The sequence below is a fragment of the Euphorbia lathyris genome, chromosome 8 (assembly GCF_963576675.1).
Source record: "Euphorbia lathyris chromosome 8, ddEupLath1.1, whole genome shotgun sequence".
Taxonomy (NCBI): domain Eukaryota; kingdom Viridiplantae; phylum Streptophyta; class Magnoliopsida; order Malpighiales; family Euphorbiaceae; genus Euphorbia; species Euphorbia lathyris.
The window spans coordinates 51,377,068-51,398,077 of NC_088917.1; the positions used below are offsets into that span (position 1 = coordinate 51,377,068).

General features: G+C 35.0%; 1 protein-coding gene and 1 non-coding gene across 4 annotated transcripts; one reads left to right on the forward strand and one right to left on the reverse strand.

The window, feature by feature from the left end:
* Positions 1 to 1,919: 1,919 nt before the first annotated feature.
* Positions 1,920 to 7,174, reverse strand: LOC136202435 (uncharacterized). 3 transcript variants are annotated; one of them, XM_065993048.1, is made up of 8 exons: positions 6,960 to 7,174; positions 6,731 to 6,863; positions 6,375 to 6,634; positions 6,127 to 6,199; positions 4,989 to 5,387; positions 3,118 to 3,454; positions 2,287 to 2,364; positions 1,920 to 2,215 (listed from the first exon to the last, which is right to left on the reverse strand). In XM_065993048.1, the coding sequence occupies exons 5-8, from the start codon at positions 5,369 to 5,371 to the stop codon at positions 2,165 to 2,167; spliced, it is 849 nt and encodes a 282-aa protein (XP_065849120.1). In that variant the 5' UTR covers positions 5,372 to 5,387; positions 6,127 to 6,199; positions 6,375 to 6,634; positions 6,731 to 6,863; positions 6,960 to 7,174; the 3' UTR covers positions 1,920 to 2,164. The 3 variants fall into 3 exon arrangements, with proteins under 3 accessions (XP_065849120.1, XP_065849121.1, XP_065849119.1); XM_065993049.1 differs by having other exon boundaries at positions 6,735 to 6,871; XM_065993047.1 differs by having other exon boundaries at positions 6,731 to 6,871.
* Positions 7,175 to 18,977: 11,803 nt separating this feature from the next.
* LOC136204383 (small nucleolar RNA R71) lies at positions 18,978 to 19,084 on the forward strand. Its single transcript, XR_010675226.1, has one exon. It is a non-coding gene; the product is annotated as a small nucleolar RNA R71 (small nucleolar RNA).
* Positions 19,085 to 21,010: the final 1,926 nt, after the last annotated feature.

The window sequence follows — 21,010 nt, forward strand, 5'->3', positions numbered from 1 at the left end:
TTTATAGGCGGGGAATTTGATCTTCTGATGCAAGGTGGAAGGAATGTATTTTCATAACCCCTGCGGATTTTACCCTATCTACACCCGGAGCCAATCTCCTATCGGTCCTGCCATCACGCCGCAGAACGAGAACTCGTGTGGAACCTTTTTTTTAAGAAATCGACATCTTTCATTTTACCGGGATTTTTGAATGAGACAAAGTCAATAACTCGACTGTAAGGAGAGGAGCGACTCGAACGAGGAAAAGGATCCAATGACTTCGAAAGAATTGCAATCCCATCCCTCTGCTCGAGTTACATTGAGCCTCTGGTCGAGCTAGTCCTATCTCTCCCAGTTCCTCTGGTCGAGTAAATCCCTTTCCTCTCGCTTTGCTCGAGCATCTTCAACCCTCCGGTCAAGTGAAGCTTCTAGCCCTTTCATTCTTATTCACGAATGAAAGTTAGCTTTTCCGGGCAGGTAATGTCAATTGAATAGAAAGACCACCCTTAGCAGATCCTCCGGATACCTGATTGAGTGATTGATGATATGACATTGATTTTATCAAATGTTCTGTTTGGTAAATAGCTGATAGCCGATTACATTAGCTATTAACTGACTAGCTAATTTGACTAGTAAATTGTATTTGTTTGGTAAAATTTAGCTGATTGCTAATAGCTATTTGGGTAAATGACAAATAAGGACATGATAAAACATTTATTTGGGGTTAAAGGTAAGGATGCAAACGGGGTGGAGCGGGGCGAGGAATGCATTTCCCCATCCCCGTCCCCGTGGGAATCACTATTTATATTTAAAAAAATCAGTAAATGTTTCTTCTCTCTTCTCCTTTCTAATTCTAGGTTTTGTTCGAAAGAATGACACATATACTATGCTTTTATTTTAGTTTAGGTTAGAAAAGTTCAGGTTAGAAAAATATTCATTTAGTCGTTGGCTAATATTTTATTTACGCATTTAATTTTTTATTTGAAAATAACTCTATTTAATTTAAGTTAAATGTTACAAATTATAATATTTAAAGTATAATTTTAATTATAGTGGTCGACGATTTCGTATTGGAGTCCTCTTTTTCTGTGGTCCATACTAAGAAGTTCCTCAACGATCTCTTATGAGCCACAACTCGGAAGGATATGATGAATCAACAAGGAAAATATCTATTTAGTGAAAGCAGATGAGATCCTCAGGGAAATGCTCTAAGTCAAGGAAAGCTTCTATGCCTAGGAATGAATTGAAAATGGAGTCTTACGGGGCAGGATCGGGGATGCCATTCTCCATCCATTCTCGTCACGAGAGATCCATGGAGATTCTTATCGGTGATTTCCTATCCACATTGGGGCGGGTCACCGATGGGAATGGGGAATTTCCGTCCCACTTGCATCCCTAGTTAAATGTGTAATAATTAGGAATAAAAATGTCTTTCAAAAGAAACGGAGCAATAAGCTAATTGAAAAGATCTTAAAATGAATTTTTTCAAAATTAACCTTTTGAATTCAATAAACTCTTTCAAACTTCTCTTCACCAAGTGACTCAAACTTCTAATTTTATCCCAAAAAAACTATTAACCAAGGAGCCAAAAAAAAGTCTCATGAGTCTCAAAATTTTCAAGTAAAATGGTGACTTTTCAACCTTTTAACAAAGCTGCTTTAACTTTTTTCAATAGTATAAAAAATAATTTAATGGTTTACTATTAGTTTAAAACAAATTATTATTTTAAATTATATATAATATAATAGTTTATAATTAAGTAAATTACATCCATCACCACTGAACCTTACTCATTAGGTGATCATTATAGTTTTATTTGATCATTATAATAAATATCATTATGAACAACTTTAATTATTGAATATTTTAATTTTAAGATCGTTAATGATCATTTTGAGAAACAGTTAAAGTTGAACAGCCACTAGATTTATACCAGACCAGACAGTTGAATATGGGAAAAAAGCTTGTTAGAAAATTGGGAATTGAAGGTTTTAAGTTACTAGTTTTTAAGCACAGAAATAAACATGGGCGAAAATTCATCATTTGATTCATCCTTTCATTTGTTCGTTGATTCATTCAGATGGATTTAGACAATATCAACATTCGATGGCATCATCTTTCTCAAAACTAAACAATTGCCATCTCTATGCTCAAACTTTATCATCATCATCATCATTGTCTGTCTTCACTCAGAATCAGACTCCATGTTACCCATTGCTTTCAACCCTCTCGGTCTCTGCAACAAACAACTGCAATCAAATCCCTTTTACTTTTTAATTTGTTAAAAGAAAATAGACCTGAAATTACCTTCTTCGTTATCTTCTTCTCTCTCACTTCGTATCGTTCTAGTGTTAGATCGCATAACCATGCACCTGGGCTCACAAGCTGCACCAACATAACATCTCTAATTATAATCTATAAAACCCACCAATGTCCATACACGTGTATCTCTACAATTTCATCTCACAACACTTTTTTTTAATGTCATACGTCATTTTACCAGTCAAGGTGCCAGCACTACTCACCCGACCCGACCCAGCCCAACCCAACTGACTTTTTAAAACAAACCGAATCCATGCAATTTCACCCCCTCACTACACCCAATCATATTTAATTAATTTTTTTCCTGGTTTCGTGGTTCAACCAAGCCAGCCAGTTTTAAAGATAATAAACAGGTGGTTCCCATTACAATTGCTTAATAATATTCTAATAATTAATTAACCACATTTCACAGGGGTAATTACGACAATATAATACAAAACATAGGCACTTCCAACAGAAAGAGGTTGCAATATCCCCACCTTAACTGCCACCTGTACGTTTATCTCTAACTTTAGTGTTGCCAAAAACGCTTTTCCAAACCGAATAAATTAAAACCCGGATCTAAAAATACGTAGCTTACATTAGACATTTGGAATTATATTGTGAGAAAATCCACCTACAAAGAGTTCGAATGCTATTCCTGAAATCGAGTTATCTGTTATATATAATCCAATTGCTGCTACCGTAAGCAACCCAGAGCTTCTACCCCCATTTTCAATTAAATTAAATTAATAAAAACTTGAAGCAATTTTCAAAAATCATCTAACTGAATTGAAAAAATAAAATAATTGACAAGGGTAGAGAAGTGTTGCGTACATTGAGAGTTCGTTGAATGAACTTTGCTCTCTTTTTAGGTCTCTGAGGAAGCTTGGATCCCTTAAAGGCAATGAAATCTTCCTCTTTTTCTTTGTTGGTTAAAGCAATCATAAACTTAGGTGGCCACACGATTGGTGGCGTGGCCTCTCCGCTACCGCCAGAGGATGACCCTCCTTTCTTGCTATCATGCGCTGTCTCCGAAGATGCCCCTGATTTGTTGTTATTCTCGTGGTTCGTAGCTCTTTTATCGTGCGCACCCCTGTCTGGTGAGGAAAGTCCTCTTACGCCACCGTTGCTCTGCCCGCCTCCTCTCATGGCACTATAATTTTCAGAATTCCTATCCAACAAAAATGAAACCAACAATCAGCGTCTACTTAATACCAAATATACCTCTGACATGAGTAACATCATCAAGTGTTTTTTCGGAAAAATAAGATTTAAAATAGCTAATTACAAGAATAACCTTTTATCTAAGATCGCTTTGGTGGGTAGGGACTGATTGGAATTTTGGGAATCTTCGACTGATTTTATTTTCCGTAGAAAATGGGTTTTGCGGGTTTGGTTTTTCTTTTTTCTTTTTCTCGTTTAAGAAGGTGGGGAGGAGTTTATTATATCGCTTTCTTTATTATTATTATTATTATTGCTTTTTGAAAAGGTGGGATATTTTAAGAGGGGTAAATCCCAACGTCCACAGTTGTATTTTAGATGGTATTGACGCCGTTGGATTGAGTTGAAACTCCTTTTCCGGAATACGTGTTGAAATTTGGAACGATTAGCAAAGATAAAACTTTTGGATCCAACGGTGAACAATAGCGTTCTCATAGAATGCTTTTTTTGTTGGACACGTCGAATGGGACCCACCCTTACCATGTTAAAACATGTCTGTGCCCATTCCCTGCTGTTAGGAGTCATCTAGTAATAATAAAGGATCAGAACAAAGCTGAAAGGCAAAATAAAATATATACTTGATTTTTTTTTTAAATCGTAGCTGCGGTAATTTCAATTTCCATGATCAAAGAGAGTCTGTCTAGAAAGGAAGAAATGAACGATATGTAGAAATATCATACATACGTCATTGAAAATTCAACACTTCACCACAAGAAATCATTAGACCAATTGTACTTATGAGCCACATAAATTAAATTACCACAAGAAGCAAAATCTTTCAGAATTATTTTCTGATCGTTTAAAATAAATATTTGTAATCATCATCAACCCGATGATATTAGATCTGAATTTTTTTCAAACTGTCATTATCCAAGAAAATTTCATCAAAATAGACACTTTAAAGAAAAATTCCAAATCTTTCAAACATCCAACTTTTGCCTAATACCTAACGCCATCATTATATTAAGTATTCCAAGTCTGGACTTATCTTCTCCTGATCTGATCCCAAAAAAGACTCAACCATTGAATTCCCAGAATTCAAATTAATACAACATTGGATCTAAACAGTTGTTAGAAAAAGCAATCAAATCTAATGAAAAAACTAAGTACTCCAGTCTATAAACTTTAACCATAATTAGAAATTCAAAAATAATCACCAATATTAAGGATATATATAAATATAAATACCACAGACTGGATAAATAATTATATTATTGATAATAAAAAATGCAGTAGAAAAGTATTAGGAGCTAAATGAAGAAGAAAATTCAGCAAAACACTCAAATATTGATATTTGGGGGAACCAAAAATCCAGAAATGGGTTAGCTAAATAATAGATCTACAAAGTATGAAAAACCAGGAATATTCTAGTAACTAGAAAACCTAAACTGAACGCTTAAATTGATCACGCAAATACTAATAATATGAAATTCAGATTAATAAATTGAAATACGTATTTAAGGGAAAAGGATCGGAAGAAATACCTAAGAATACGGTGTGATGGCGGTGGTTGAGGAGAGGAAGGGCGGTGACGGAGATTCAGATAACCGTTGTTTTGATTAGTATTATTATTATTGGTTGTACAAGTGGATGGATGAGCATCTTTATCAGCTCTAACGACCCGGCGATCAACCCGAACCGTGGTTCTATGAACCGCAGGGCTAGACTCGTCTTTCACCTGTACCTTCATACACCTAAGCCTTTTCCGATTACCCCACTGTAATACAAAATCCGACGTCGTTTGCTTTGTACTCTCCGATAGACTTCTTAATAACCCATCGCCTCCTCCTCCTGCGGTTTTATGGTTATTATTTATGCTTGCAATATTATTATTATTGTTGGTTCTCATCACTGATTCCTTTTCCATCTTCTTTTGTGTACACCTGTCCCATTCCATTCCATTCCCACCCAACCCAAAATAAATAAATAAATTATCAATTATTAATTATAAAACGACATAACTAAAGTGCCCGTCTCTGCAACTTCCACAAAATTCAAACAAAAAGAAGAATAAATAAATAAATAAACCAAACAATAAAGAGGAAGAAGATGAAGGTTGAGGTAGATGTGAATCGGACGGCTTATCTTTTTCTATTAACAAAAATTGGGATCGCATTATGAGCATCTAATCAAGGGGAATTATGACCATAAACAAGAAACAAATCAATCTACGGCGATTCCGGTGGATTTAACCAGAGAATGCAAGAAATTCTTCTGAGAACTGCTTCAGTTTACCAGAAAGCTCAAATCTTAAATTCTTACGGATTCGTTTCCAGAAGGATTTAAAAGTTAGACTGAACCGCTCACCACTATCCAGCCTCCTTTTCAAGCTACGAAATCTGTTCTAGGCTAAATTAGTCATTTAGTTTACCGGGAAACGAACAGGTTTCATTGGCTATTGACGAAACAAATATAGAGAAAAGACGAAGCTGAGCGGTGACTAATAAAACCATTGATGGTTGAATCTTAAATCCGGAAACTAATTAATCGAAAATGCTCAACTGATTCCTGAGACTGAAATCTGTCAGTAAGAAATCAAAAACAGAAGAGGAGACGGAGACGGAGAGAAAAACAAAGAGATGAGGGGAATTTGAGCTATTAAGAAGAAAATTAAGGCATTACCTGAAACTTCAACTCGTGGAAAAATCAGCGATTATCAATTTAACGCCAATGAAAATCGATTCTCCTCTGTGCTCTGCAGATTGGTAAGGAAAAATCGCAGGAAAGTTAGAGCTTCTTTCATAGCTTGCTAAACACAGCGAAGAATCCACACAGATTTTTCGTAATCCGTGAAGGAAAAACTAATCTAGAGCCAAATTACAAAATCACAACTCGAAATTCGTTGATTTTGATGCCAAACGACGACTTACATGAGTATATTGTACAGATTTTGCAATATATACGCGATGAATCGCATCAAACTTTGGTTCTCTAAGTCCTCAGAGAACGCAATATCACGATTTTTTTTATCAAACTTTCAAAGGAATGTTGACATTTCAGAGCTCAAATACTCGACTACGGTGTCAGATTCCGATCTCTGTTTCCCCAGAAACCGATCCTTATATCCTACAATCTGCAAAGGTAGAAGCCCAAATTTCTCCAAAGTTGCTCAAATCGCTTCGAAATGCATCTGTAAAACAGGAAAACATACCAAAATAACCATTTTTTAAAAGGACAAGCAAAATCAAAATCTGCAGAAGAAAGAACTATGTTTCAAATAACAAACCTGCCTCGTTCCAATTCGATTGACCTCAAGAAAATGAAGCCAATTTTCACGAGTCTTAATCGTCTATAAAATTTCAGAACAACACCCAGTATAAAATTCCTTGCGGGACATCTTCAAAATCCCAGAAATGTACCTGTAAAACTAAAAATAACGAAGCAAATTACAATTCATGTCCCAAAAATTTCATTTAACGACATTAAGCTATCGAATTCGATTGTAAATTACACACCTAAAAGTATTTATCGGTGTACTAACAGCAGATCCTCAGCATTTATTTATCTAATTCTCGAAAAGTATGATAAAAAAAATCCCCTGTTTGGTAACCGGGAGAGTGGAAGAAGAAAGAGCAAGAAAATTCGCAGAGAAAATCAGAAAGAGAAGATGAAGAAGAAGAAGAAGAAAGAGCCACCAATACTGCAAACAGCTTCTTTTTAATATATAGAACGAAATGCCCTCCCCTTCTTCGAACCCGAACTTTATACCCCATCTAGCCCTCCGTTACATCCAACCGTTCAACATTACCCATATCTGATCATTGATCTATTAATCTGACCGTCCATATTGCTCCGTCAATTTCGTCCGTTCTGTACCGCTCCGTTACTGGGTTTTATGCATCACTTTTGTCTTTCTACAGTGTCACGCCTCACGTCTATTTAACAAGTCTAACGGAATCTTCAAGAACGTTTAGGGGAAAAAATAAAAAAAGAAAAAATAAACGTTTGATATTTTATTTAAATTTGCCTTTGTGAATTGTGAACGAGTGTGGTGGCGATCAACACATCAACGGTTAAATTGACTACGGTTAGTTAACCACTCATAGGTTTGTTTGAATGAATTTGGGTAATGGCGTGTTCTGTAAATTAATTTAAAATACATCATCAACCCCCGATTAGCATTATCACAAAATTAGTTAAAGATAATAATTTTAAGCTAATCAATTTTAGTTTATTTAATGTTTGAATTATTTTGAAACTGCTCATATTAGATTATCTGAACCTACAAAGTAAAATTTTACTTTGTTTTTGAGAAAAAAAACTAATTTTCACGTATAAAAAAATAATAATAGTTTATTAATTAAACACTCAAAACTCTCGTTTTTAATATAAAAAGAAAAATAGAATAAACATACCTGAACTGAAATTTCATGAATAGAAATAAAAGGAAAAAACAACTTTGCTATGCCGATGATGAATCAACACGGGCTTCAACATCATTAATCGTTGTTGAATATGTGAAAATGAAATTTTAACTTTTGAAATATCTTGATACAAATGCTTATATTAAGATGTCACATATTTAGATGCGCTCCAACGGATACCACACTTTTGTAGAATGATGAGAACCTACATGATGTTTGACGGGCATTACATGATGAGAACCTACATAATGTCACCGTATTTCGTGTTCTAGGAATAGGTCTTCCATTCAACTCTCGAAGCTTATAAGTATGGATGTCTACACATTACGTGATTTGGAATGGTCTTTCCTAATTTCTGCCCAGTTTGTCTCTATCTTACCTAGATTGTGAAGCTTCAGCATTTCTCAAAACCAAGTCATGAGTTTGCTTTAATTTTTTGCTTGTAAGCAGCTGTTTTAATGGCCGCTTGCTCAGAACAATATCAAAATAATCAACAGTAAGAATATATTGAATAAATAAGTATATCATTAATGAAATGTGAATTTTCACAAGTTAACAGAAAAGTAGAAACTTGGATAGCATTGTAACGAAAACTTTGAGATCCGGGTTGACAATCTTTCTCTCAAACTCCGTAGGTGCGTCAAACCTCATGCGCTTCAGCCGTCAATTCTTCTCGCTGGATCTTCGGAATAGAGACTGCTAGGTCCACTACCAGAATGAAAACTTATCTCTGATCAACCTTAGAAACTAAACTAATACTGTGTTTATAACTAATCTAATAACAACTTGTGTATAGCAAGTTTGTTTACAGAAATGTAATCTAACTTTCTGATTCTTTTCTGAATCAGAAACTCAACATAATAACTTTCTTCTCTAATTTCTCTAACTTTTTCCAACCTTTTCAATTCTGAAATGGATCACTTATTTATAGTTGTTGAATGGTTGTAAATGATGGGTCGTGTCCGCTGGTGAAGGGTCGCTTTTATCCGAACGAACAGACGCGTTTTTCCGATTTAAAACGTGTGTTTTGTGTGCAAAACAGTTCGCTGTCGTGACTAAGATTTTGAAAATCTCAGTCGCGACAGGGGATACAGGGGCGAGTTGAAGACTTCGTCTTTCTCCCAAGCTGGCTTCCGTAAGTCGCGACTGGGATTATGAAAATCTCAGTCGCGACAGAGAGAATTTTCCCTGTCTCTTGACTGCTTTTCGTCCTCCTTGAGCGTTCTTCTGACTGATATGCATTCTCGGTACATTTTTTAGGGTTTTCCTCCATTTTAGCTCCGTTTTTGCTCCGTTTTCGCTCCTATTTGGATTTAACCAAATAATTAAGTACCTTGCATCAAAGAAGTAAATAAAGACGTAAAAGTATTCTAAATGAATATAATTAGCACGATTTCAATGTAAATTTAACGTATTTATGTATGATATTTTAGGTATATTTTGGGCTTAACAAACTCCCACACTTAAGCTTTTGCTAGTCCCGAGCAAAATTTCACTGAATTTATCCTTTAATCAATCTCTTTATAAATAGAACATATATCCATATATTCCTCTTTAAATTAGTTAAACTGAAAGATAAACTCTTCATGGTAAATTTATACGCAAAGTATCAAACTAGCTAGTGTAAAAGAGATATATCATTCGTATTGTATTTCAATTTTTATATTGAAGTATTCGGGACGGTGTAAGCACGCATGTTTTTGAATCTTTCGTCTCAAGGCATTTCTAAGCACAAAATTTCCTTTCCCAAACCTAAACTATTACAAATATGGATTTATTAAGGACTTAGGTTTAATATATTTGCTTAGTTACGCCCGTGATAAGGGTGGTCTCGATCGTAACTTTATACGCATTTTATTTGTTTTCGTGTTCGTTTAAGAGGTACCAACCATGCCATGGGTGGACGCAATCGTTACTTAAAACTTTAAACACGTTTAATTTTGCTTTAATTTTTAACGTTCCTTTCATACCTCGACCGTGATAAGGGTGGTCGCAATCGTGGCCAAAAGTAAACGGTACTTAATGTTCTTCCCTTTCATACCTCGATTGTGATAAGGTTGGTCTCAATCGTGGCCAAAAGTTAAGAATACGACTACTTGATTAAATTAACATGAGTTATAAAAATGAAAATTATAAATTGGGAAAAGAAAAATAGCACATTCATCCTATATTGACTTGAAATTCAACATGTATTATGGCTAAAGTTTCCTTAAAAACTTCAATTGGTTTTTAATGTAAGACGAAAAATCATATCGAGCTAAAAAGCTAAAGTTGTTAGTTTGATTTATGCATATAAACCTAATTGAAAATTGAAAATAAGATTTATATTTATCATGAATTCATGATATAAAATAGAGATTTGAAACTAAAGAAATTTTACTTATATACATTTACTCGAGACGTTTTTTATAAAATCGTATCGGAGATTTGTAAAAATATAGCCCGTATAGAAATATTATTTCTATCAATAAAGATAACCTTAAAATATGCTTAACATTATTTTTAAAAGTTAAAGTGTTTGAAAACATATGCAAAATATATTTTGCAAAAATTTACGTTTATGAAAAATAGCTATTATTTATGAAAAGTGTTGCACTTTATAAAAAAAAAAAAATTGTTGCATTTGTTTTTGAAAAATGTTGCATATTATACTTGACTTAAACTTGAATAACAATTGAATAACAATATGCATTTATACTTTAAATAAATAGCATTCATTCTCATTCGTGGCATTCATTCGTACTTAAAATTAAAATGAATATGAAATATCTCCTCCCACACTTAACTTGGACCATGTCCTCATTGGTGCAAAAATTGATAAAACACGAAAAATAGTATGAAATAAACCATACGAATTAGAATTGAAAATAATAATACGATAACAGTCAAACATAATAATAAAGAGAATTGTACCAAACATAATTGTAAATATTGTACTAAATTTAACAAGACATAATAATAATAACGAAAATGAGTTAAAGATAGAAAGGATAAAACCTATCAAGGTGAAGGTGGTGGAGAAGGCGTAGTCTCAACTCCTTGGCGTCGGAAAAAAGATAGCAACCGGCGACGTGTAGATTTGTACTCACATCTCAATGTAGTGATATTGGCATCCACCGTGGTTATCCTTGAACTCATTTCGGAATTGGTAGCAACAACTTCATCTAACCGCAAATTCATGTGACGGTTATGCTCGTTCATTTGTGTCAAAACATGTTGCCATCCAACTTGGTCATCAACATTCGGTTCTACATTTGCTTGCTCGTTGGCATTAACATAACATGCTCCTCCTCCGCTTCCTCGTCATCAAACTCCTCTTCATCGTCCTCATCATCATCTTGGGCACCTAAATCTTGAGAACCCGAGGCTTCACTACCCATGGTAGCAAAAACACGTCTTGTGCGATCCGCATAAGAGATAAAGGCGGGTGGTCCCATTTTCTTCAATAAATTGGCCCTTTGAAGTGCCGTGAGATCCAAGAAAGGTAAACCAACATGAGGCATATTTTGATAATCCGCTAATTCATCTTGAGCGCCCAAAACAATGCCGGTAATTAAATTACCCATAGGCACTTGCTTATTGCGGGACTTGGAAGCTCGAACTAAATTAGTAAATATCATCTCAATACTATCAATGGTCAAACCCTTAAAAATAGCATCTAACACAACCAAATCACGAACTTGCACTTTGGAACTTTCAACCCGACCAAATAAGGAGAATGATAAAAACTTGTGAAAGAAGAAGATACAATCATCCTTAAGTAGCTTACTAGATGTATTCTTTGGACTAAAAACATGTAAACCGGTTAAAGATTGCCAAACCGTGTGTGAATTAAAAGGCTTTGGCTTGGAATAAAAATTCCGAGTAGGAAAACCAAACCAACGGTTCATGGCCGCATACCCAACATCATAACGAACTCCATCACTCCGAAAAGAGATAACTCATTTCTTCTTGTCATAGGTTAGAGTAACCAAAAACTCAATAATATGTGATTTAAGACTTGGAAAACGCATATTAGCAAATCGTTTCCAACCAAGAACGGAAAGAAATTCATCAATACGCTCGGTAAAAGAAAGTGTATTTACCGTGTCGGTGTCAAGAAAAAGCATGTCGACGAACTCTATTTGGCTATCGTCCTTCGGCTTCCGTCGTAATATCGAACGGTGCTCCATATTGAACCCGTAATCGATTGACTTCGGTGGCCTTAGCTTTGTTAGCAACGGTCTGTTGTCTAGGCATTTTTTGAAGTGAAAGTTGGTGAATGGGATGAAGAAAATATGAAAGGATAAAAGTAAGAGTAAAAGATAATGGTGGTGAATTGGGGAAGAATAAGATGAATAGGGTAAAGATTTATGGGGAAGATGAGTGAATCTTGGTATTGGGAAGAGAAAAGATGATTGATTGGTGTAAAAAGAGGTGATTTAAATAGGTGTAAGTAATAGGTATTGATTAGGATAGTTGAATAGGTAAGTAAATAGAGTAGGAATAGGAAAAGAACCAAAATTCACCCCCAATCCCGTCCCTGTAGGTCGCAAGTCGCGACTGAGATTTTCAAAATCTCAGTCGTGACAGCAAGTAGGTAGGGGGATGAATTTTTGCTGAATTTTGTCCTCTGCTGTCTCAACTGAGAATTCGTAATCTCAACTGAGATTTTGGAAAATCTGGGTAAAATTGGGACTGTTTTTTATGATTTTAACACTTCTAAACCAATTCCTCTTATAATTAAGTGACATTAATGTGAATATTAATCCCTGAAACTGAGATAAACAAAACTGAAACATTAAATTAAAGGAAAACCAAAGGTTGTTCCTTAAATAAAAGAAATAAACTAATGAATTGATGTACTTTTATTAATTATAAACAAAATATAAACAATACCATATTATATATTACATAAGAACATCTTACTCATAAAAACAAAACACTCATATAATAAAACAACAAACAGAAACGCATAATATATCCCTAAGTAGATGACAGACGACGTGTAGTGGCCCGGTTAATCTTCGTTTGAATGAAGACTTGCCTCTCTGGTGCAGAAAGGAATGTTGGACCAGAACGGAAAACTCATTTGACAAGCCCCTCGTTCTCCAAGAACTCGTAGTCTAGAATAGGGAATGGTTCTGTATCAGTCCAAGGGATAGAAATGGTTCCCTTGGCTCCTAAAATTATTCCACAAATGATGTTGGCGAACCCAATCTTCCGTTTCTTCGAACGAGAAGCAGCAACTAACCCCTCCATTAGAATCTTCGAGGAGTTCACTGAGTTGTCTTGGAAAATGTCGTTCAACACATAAAGATCAGTATCTTTCATAATATTGCTACTGACTCGACCAAAAAGGCTGTGACAGAGAAATTTATGCAGATACAACATGGAATTAGAATTAATGGATTTGTTGAAGGCAAGACGTGGATTGAATCGCCAAAATCCTGTTAACATCCTCCATATATCCCTAGAAGTCATATCCCTTCTAGGATGGTGCTGAGTTGTGTCTCGGGGTGGAAATCCAAACCAATTATGTAGTTTTGGATATCCAAAAGTGAATACCTCCCCCTCACAACGAAAACTGAGATGAACACGTCTCTTGTTGACGAACCTAACGGTGGAGAAAAATTCCAGAACCCAATTTCCAATAATAGGAAATTTCATAGAAACAAATTTTGTCCAACCCAAATTAGTCAGATAGCGATCAATGTCTTCGCTTATCCCGAGTTCCTCGTTCAGAAACTCGTCCAGATACATCATGCCAAAGAATTGAGCATATCTGAATTGCAGAAAGCGTTTCCCCTCGTCATGGTTATAAATGGGAAACCATGCACCATAACGATCGGAGATATCAACTTTCCCGCTTTGAGCAGAAGTGTGCTTTTGAACATTTTTCAAAGACTTAGTCATGTCTGTGAGAGAAAAGAAAATGAAGTCTGTAGGATTTGAGAATTTTAGAAAGAAAGTCAGAAAGATAAAATGAAATGATTGAAGTCTGATCCTACAGGAATATATAAGACCTATAAGTGAAAGGTTGTGTTTGTTAAAAAGAAAAAGGTGCCAAAGTGATACCTCTTTGATTCAACTGACAGAAATTGCAAGAAAGAAGACTGTAATCCCTTACAGTTATTTCAAATGCAAAAAAAAAACAGAAAATCTCAACTGAGATTTTCGGAATCTCAACTGAGATTTCCAAATCCTGAAACATTGAAAATCTCAACTGAGATTTCTGCATATTTAATTTCTCAATAACACTTAAAACTTAATGAAACTTTCAAAACATGACTAAATTAAAATTTTAATGTTAACAAAACTCATTTGTACACAAAAATAAATATAAAAATAAAAATAAAAATAAAAATTAAAATTAAAGTAAATAAATTAAAAATAAAAATAAAAAAATTAAAAAGAAAAAGAATAAGAATGATGAACATAAAACAAGAAAAAACTATAAATTAAAAACATGAAAACCAAATAAATTAATTTTCGTAGAATTTATCCACGGATTCAATTGCTTGAATTGGAGCTCCGTCGAAATAAATCTTGCAACGATTACCATTAACCTTAAATCGATCGACATTAGACTTTTCTAGCTCCAAAGTTCCGTAATCAAATGTTTTAACAACCAAAAATGGTCCAACCCATCTAGATTTTAGCTTACCTGGAAATAACTTTAATCTCGAATTAAAAAGTAAGACTTTATCCCCAACATTAAAGTTTTTAATTTTGATTTTGGCATCATGCCACTTTTTAATTTTTTCCTTATAAATTCTTGCATTTTCGTAAGACAAATAGCGTAATTCATCCAACTCGTTTAAGTCGAACAAACGCTTTTTCCCTGCGCTTTGCAAATCATAATTAAGGGTTCTTATAGCCCAATATGCTTTATGTTCTAATTCAACTGGCAAATGACAAGCTTTACCATAGACTAATCTATAAGGTGTCATTCCGATAGGTGTTTTAAATGCAGTACGATATGCCCATAATGCATCGTTAAGTTTATGTGCCCAGTCTCTTCTAGAAGACGAAACTGTTTTCTCAAGTATCCATTTGAGTTCTCTATTTGAAATTTCTGCCTGACCATTCGTTTGAGGATGGTACGGTGTAGAGATACGGTGGTGTACTCCGTATTTTTTCATAAGTGACTCAAAAGCTCTATTTACGAAATGAGTACCACCGTCACTTACCATAACTCTAGGAACTCCAAATCGACAGAATATTGAATTTAAAAACTTAACAACTACTTTAGAATCATTTGTCGGGGTTGCAATTGCTTCAACCCACTTTGAAACATAATCTACGGCTACTAATATATAATTTTTGCCAAAAGAAGGAGGAAAAGGACCCATGAAATCAATTCCCCATACGTCGAAGATTTCAACTTCCAATATGTTCATAAGAGGCATCTCATATTTCCTTCCTATATTCCCTGTTCTTTGACATTTATCACAGCGGGTAATAAATGAACGGACATCTTTAAACAGAGTAGGCCAAAAGAATCTGCATTCAAGTATTCTAGCTGCTGTTTTGCTTACGCTATTATGACCTCCGTAAGCGCTAGCATGACATTCTAACATTATAGAGTCATATTCAAACTCACTAACACATCTCCTAAGTATTCCATCGCCGCATGTTTTGAACAAGAATGGATCTTCCCAAAAATATTTCTTAGCTTCTGAAAAGAATTTCTTCTTTTGCTGAGAAGTCAATCCATCTGGCACAACATATGCAGCTAAGTAATTGGCAATGTCCGCGTACCATGGAGCTATGACACTGTGTACTTGCATGAGATGTTCATCGGGGAAATCATCTCGAATGCCTGATGTTTCACCGATGGGACCGTTTTCATCCTCAAGTCTTGATAGATGATCGGCGACCAGGTTTTCTACTCCTTTTTTATCTTTAATCTCAATGTCAAATTCTTGCAATAGTAAAACCCATCTAATAAGACGTGGTTTTGCATCTTTCTTAGCAAATAAATATCGTAAAGCTGCATGATCTGTATAAATGATGACTTTAGAACCTAACAAATAAGATCGGAACTTATCACATGCAAAAACTACTGCTAACATTTCTTTTTCAGTTGTGGTGTAATTTAACTGTGCACCGGACAATGTGTGACTCGCATAATATATAACATGAATTTTCTTATCCTTCCTTTGACCTAATACACATCCTACAGCTAAGTCACTCGCATCACACATAATTTCGAAAGGTAGATTCCAATCGGGTTTCGATATTATAGGTGTACTGACTAAAGCTGTTTTCAGAGTATTGAAAGCTTGTAAACAGTCTTTATTAAAATCAAAAGTTGAATCTTTCATAAGCAAATTACTAAGTGGTTTGGAGATTACAGAAAAGTTCTTTATAAACCTTCTGTAAAAACCTGCATGACCTAAAAATGATCTTACTCCCTTAAGAGTGGTTGGTGGGGGTAATTTTTCTATAACTGAAGTCTTTGCTCTGTCCACTTCTAAACCTTTTTCAGATATCTTATGACCTAGAACAATTCCTTCGTCTACCATGAAATGACATTTTTCCCAATTTAATACTAAATTCGTTTCCTCACATCTAGACAATACTTTATCTAAGTTCTGTAAACATGCATCGAAAGAATCTCCATAAACTGAAAAATCATCCATGAAAACTTCCGTTATGTCTTCAATGAAGTCATTAAATATTGCTGTCATACATCGTTGAAATGTTGCTGGTGCATTACATAGACCAAAAGGCATTCTCCTATATGCAAATGTTCCGTAAGGACACGTGAAGGTTGTTTTGTCTTGGTCATCCGGATAAATGTAAATTTGAAAGAATCCGGAATAACCGTCTAGGAAACAATAAAATGCATGACCGGTTATCCTTTCGATCATTTGATCAATGAAAGGTAGAGGAAAATGATCTTTCCTAGTTGCTTTGTTTAGGTTCCTATAGTCTATACAAACCCTCCAACCGGTGGTGGTTCGTGTAGGTATCAGTTCACCTTCATCATTTCTTACAACAGTTATGCCTCCTTTTTTGGGTACACAATGGATTGGACTAACCCATTCACTATCCGAGATCGGATAAATGATTCCATTGTCTAAAAGTTTAGTAATCTCATTTTTTACTACTTCTTTCATGTTCGGATTTAAGCGTCTTTGCCTATCCGCTTTAGGTGGCTTATCCTCTTCTAAGTGAATTCTATGCATTACTATACTAGGATTTATTCCTTTTAAGTCTGAAATTTGCCATCCCATACTTCCTATCCTATTTCTAACAACTTCTTTCAATTTTTCTTCTTGATCGTTTGTTAACTTGTTAGAAATAATTATAGGTAGAGAATCGGCTTCGCCTAAGAAAGCGTACCTCAAATGACTGGGTAACTCTTTAAGTTCTAATTTAGGGGGTGTTACAATTGAAGGCGGAACTGGTCCATCTTCTCGAATCAAAGGCTCTGGGTCCTTATCTTCTAATTCCTCACCTATTATAGGTTCAATTATTTCTTCACTCTGAATAACATCATTGACACATTCCTCGACTAAATCAAGTTTCATACAAGCGAATTCCTCCATAGGGTATTTCATCGCTTTGTTCATATTAAACTCGACCTTATCTTCTCCTATCCTTAAAACTACCTTCCCTTCCGACACATCTACTAGAACGCGTCCCGTGTTCATAAACGGTCTACCAAAAATTAAAGGGCAATTTATATCATATGCAAAGTCTAATATAACAAAATCGGTAGGAAAAATAAATTTATCGACTTTGACTAAAACATCTTCAATTATACCATATGGCCTCTTAGTGGTTTGATCCGCTAATTGCAAAACCATATTGGTACGTTTGATATCTTCTTCTAAACCTAACTTGTTAAAAATAGACAATGGCATTAAGTTTATACTTGCTCCTAAATCACAAAGACAACTTGGGAATTCAATATCTCCCAATTTACACGGAATAGTAAAACATCCGGGATCTTTGAGTTTAGTGGGCAAATTACTTGATACTATTGAACTACAGTCTTCAGTTAACGAAATGGATGAAATTCCTTCCCAACTGATTTTCTTCGAAATCAAATCCTTTAAAAACTTACCATAGTTAGGAATTTGTGTGATTGCATCCATAAATGTCAAATTGATGTGCAAATTTTTAAGTTTATCCAAAAACGTTAGAAGTTGTTTATCATAGTCCTTATTTCCGACTTTGTGCGGAAAAGGTGGCTTGGGTACAAAAGTTTTGGTACTTGTGTCAAATGGTGAACTATTTGTGTTTAAGATATCTTCTTTGGACTTTGGTAAATCAGTTCCTGGTAATGTTGCATCTTTGGGCATTTCAGGCCCTTGATAATTTTTTCCTGAACGAAGAGTAATAGCTTTCACCTGCTCTTTCGGATTTTCTTCCGTATGGCTGGGAAGACTTCCCTCTTTTCGGGATGGAATTGATTTAGCAAGTTGACCAATTTGAACCTCCAAATTATGGATGCTAGATGAGTGGTTTTTAATAAGCTGATCGAATTTACTTTCGATCCGTTTAAAACCATCATCGTGATTACTTATTTTTCCACTGATAGCATCTATAAACTTGTCGATTTTAGAAGATAAAGTGCTAATCATATCTCTTGACTGATTTTGATAATTAGTAGTACGATTTTGATTAGCACTTGTATTATTATTATTGTTATCTTTCCAGTTAAAGTTAGGATGATTCCTCCATCCAGCATTATAGGTATTAGAATAAGGATTATTAGTTTGGTTTTGCCCTTGGACAAAATTTACCTGTTCGATCTCACTCATATTTTCGTAATCAACATCCGTTTGGATTGGATTACCATTGGTATCACGTGGTGCCATAAATTTGTCAATTTTGTGCGATAACGCAGAAAATTGGGCTTGTAGCATCGCGACTAGATCAAGTTCAACTATACCTTTAACTGATGATGTGGTTGAGGATGATGGTTTTGCCCCCGGTATATGTCCACGTTCCGCGGGCCACATACTGCTGTTGATTGCCATTTCCTCCAAAAGTTCTCTCGCTTGGGCTGATGTTTTCTTCATAAATAGCCCTCCCGACATAGCATCTAATGAACCCCTATTTGTAGGATTTAGTCCATTGTAAAATGTTTGCATTAAAAGTTCAGTGGGTAATTGGTGGTGTGGGCATAAACGTTGAAGTTCTTTAAAACGTTCCCAAGTTTTATAAAGAGTCTCATTATCATTTTGAGAAAAAGATGTTAACTCTTTTATGACTCTTGCGGTTTTTGCTAAAGGGAAATATTTAGATAAAAACGCTTGGGCTAATTGTTCCCAAGTGGCAAAAGTTGCGGCTGGCATAGAAGTTAACCATTCTTTGGCTCGATCCTTCAAAGTGAAAGGAAAGAGGCGAAGTTTGATTGCTTCTGCAGTCACATCTGGGATTTTAAAAGTATCACAAATTTCAAGGAAATTTGTTAAGTGGGTGTTAGGATTTTCGTTAGGTAACCCGTAAAATGTTACATTATTTTGCAACATATTAAGCACAGTTGGCTTAATTTCAAATTGATTTGCGGTGATTCTGGGTCTAACGATACTATTGGTCACACCGGCCACACCTGGCCCAGCGTAATCCATAAGTGTTGGTGGGTCTGCCATTTTTTCTGGCTCGGTATATGTTTTTACTGGGGTCTTATTTTTGTTTTTCTTGTTTTTCTTGTTCTTCCTAATGGTTTTCTCAATTTCTGGGTCTATAGGGTCTGGTACAATGCCTGAACTTCGAGAACTGCGCATGAACCTGAAATCTTGCACGAACCGAAACTACCTACAAAACAGAATTTGAAAAATAGATAATTTAGTAAATGAAAATTATTAAATTATAAAAGTTAAAATAAGTATGTTTAAACCTAGATTCGAAATAAAACACGAAAAATTTAAAATTTTGTCAAAAATTTTGGCGTTCCCCGGCAACGGCGCCAAAAACTTGTTGAGCGATTTCCGCAAGTGCACGGTATACGCTTGTAGTAATAAAAGATATCGAACCCACAGGGAACGCTTTTTAACTAAAACTTTATTTAACTCGGTTTTAATCACATGTTTAGGTTTAATAAAAGAAATACGTTTAATTGATGGAATTGGTTTTGGTAAATTAGGATTAGATAGAAGTATTATATCGAGTTTAGAGAACAGTTCTGTCTTGGGATTTTGATTACAAGACAGATACTTCCGTAATTGGAATAAATAGAAGGTGTAAAACTTATTTTCATAAAGCAAAGAAAACAACTTTAACTTTGTAAAGATTATGGACATGTAACAATATAGCGATTTATTCAATTAAATGGCTTTGAACCGTAGAAATCCCCCTGATGTTGAGGTGATTCCTACCTTAATCAAACTAGTATTTTATGTCTGATAAGCCGCGATCAGCGATCATGTCATCCATAAAAACTAAATCTGTCAAGTGTTCAACAAAGTTCTTATATGAATAAGATGGAATAGAACGTTTTAATAAAAACACCAATTTATCATTTTGAAAATCATTTTGTCAGAACAATATCAAAATAATCAACAGTAAGAATATATTGAATAAATAAGTATATCATTAATGAAATGTGAATTTTCACAAGTTAACAGAGAAGTAGAAACTTGGATAGCATTGTAACGAAAACTTTGAGATCCGGGTTGACGATATTTCTCTCAAACTCCGTAGGTGCGTCAAACCTCATGCGCTTCAGCCGTCAATTCTTCTCGCTGGATCTTCGGAATAGAGACTGCTAGGTCCACTACCAGAATGAAAACTTGTCTCTGATCAACCTTAGAAACTAAACTAATACTGTGTTTATAACTAATCTAATAACAACTTGTGTATAGCAAGTTTGTTTACAGAAATGTAATCTAACTTTCTGATTCTTTTCTGAATCAGAAACTCAACATAATAACTTTCTTCTCTAATTTCTCTAACTTTTCCAACCTTTTCAATTCTGAAATGGATCACTTATTTATAGTTGTTGAATGGTTGTAAATGATGGGTCGTGTCCGCTGGTGTAGGGTCTCTTTTATCCGAACGAACAGATGCGTTTTTCCGATTTAAAACGTGTGTTTTGTGTGCAGAACAGTTCGCTGTCGCGACTGAGATTTTGAAAATCTCAGTCGTGACAGGGGATACAGGGGCGAGTTGAAGACTTCGTCTTTCTCCCGAGCTGGCTT

Excerpts from the sequence above, each read along its gene's own strand:
- LOC136202435 (XM_065993048.1), bottom strand. The coding sequence starts at position 5,371 with ATGGAAAAGGAATCAGTGATGAGAACCAACAATAATAATAATATTGCA. Across the intron at positions 3,455-4,988 it reads CCATCACACCGTATTCTTAG|GAATTCTGAAAATTATAGTG; the intron begins GTATTTCTTCCG and ends TTTGTTGGATAG. Across the intron at positions 2,216-2,286 it reads AGAAGAAGATAACGAAGAAG|AGACCGAGAGGGTTGAAAGC; the intron begins GTAATTTCAGGT and ends TGTTTGTTGCAG.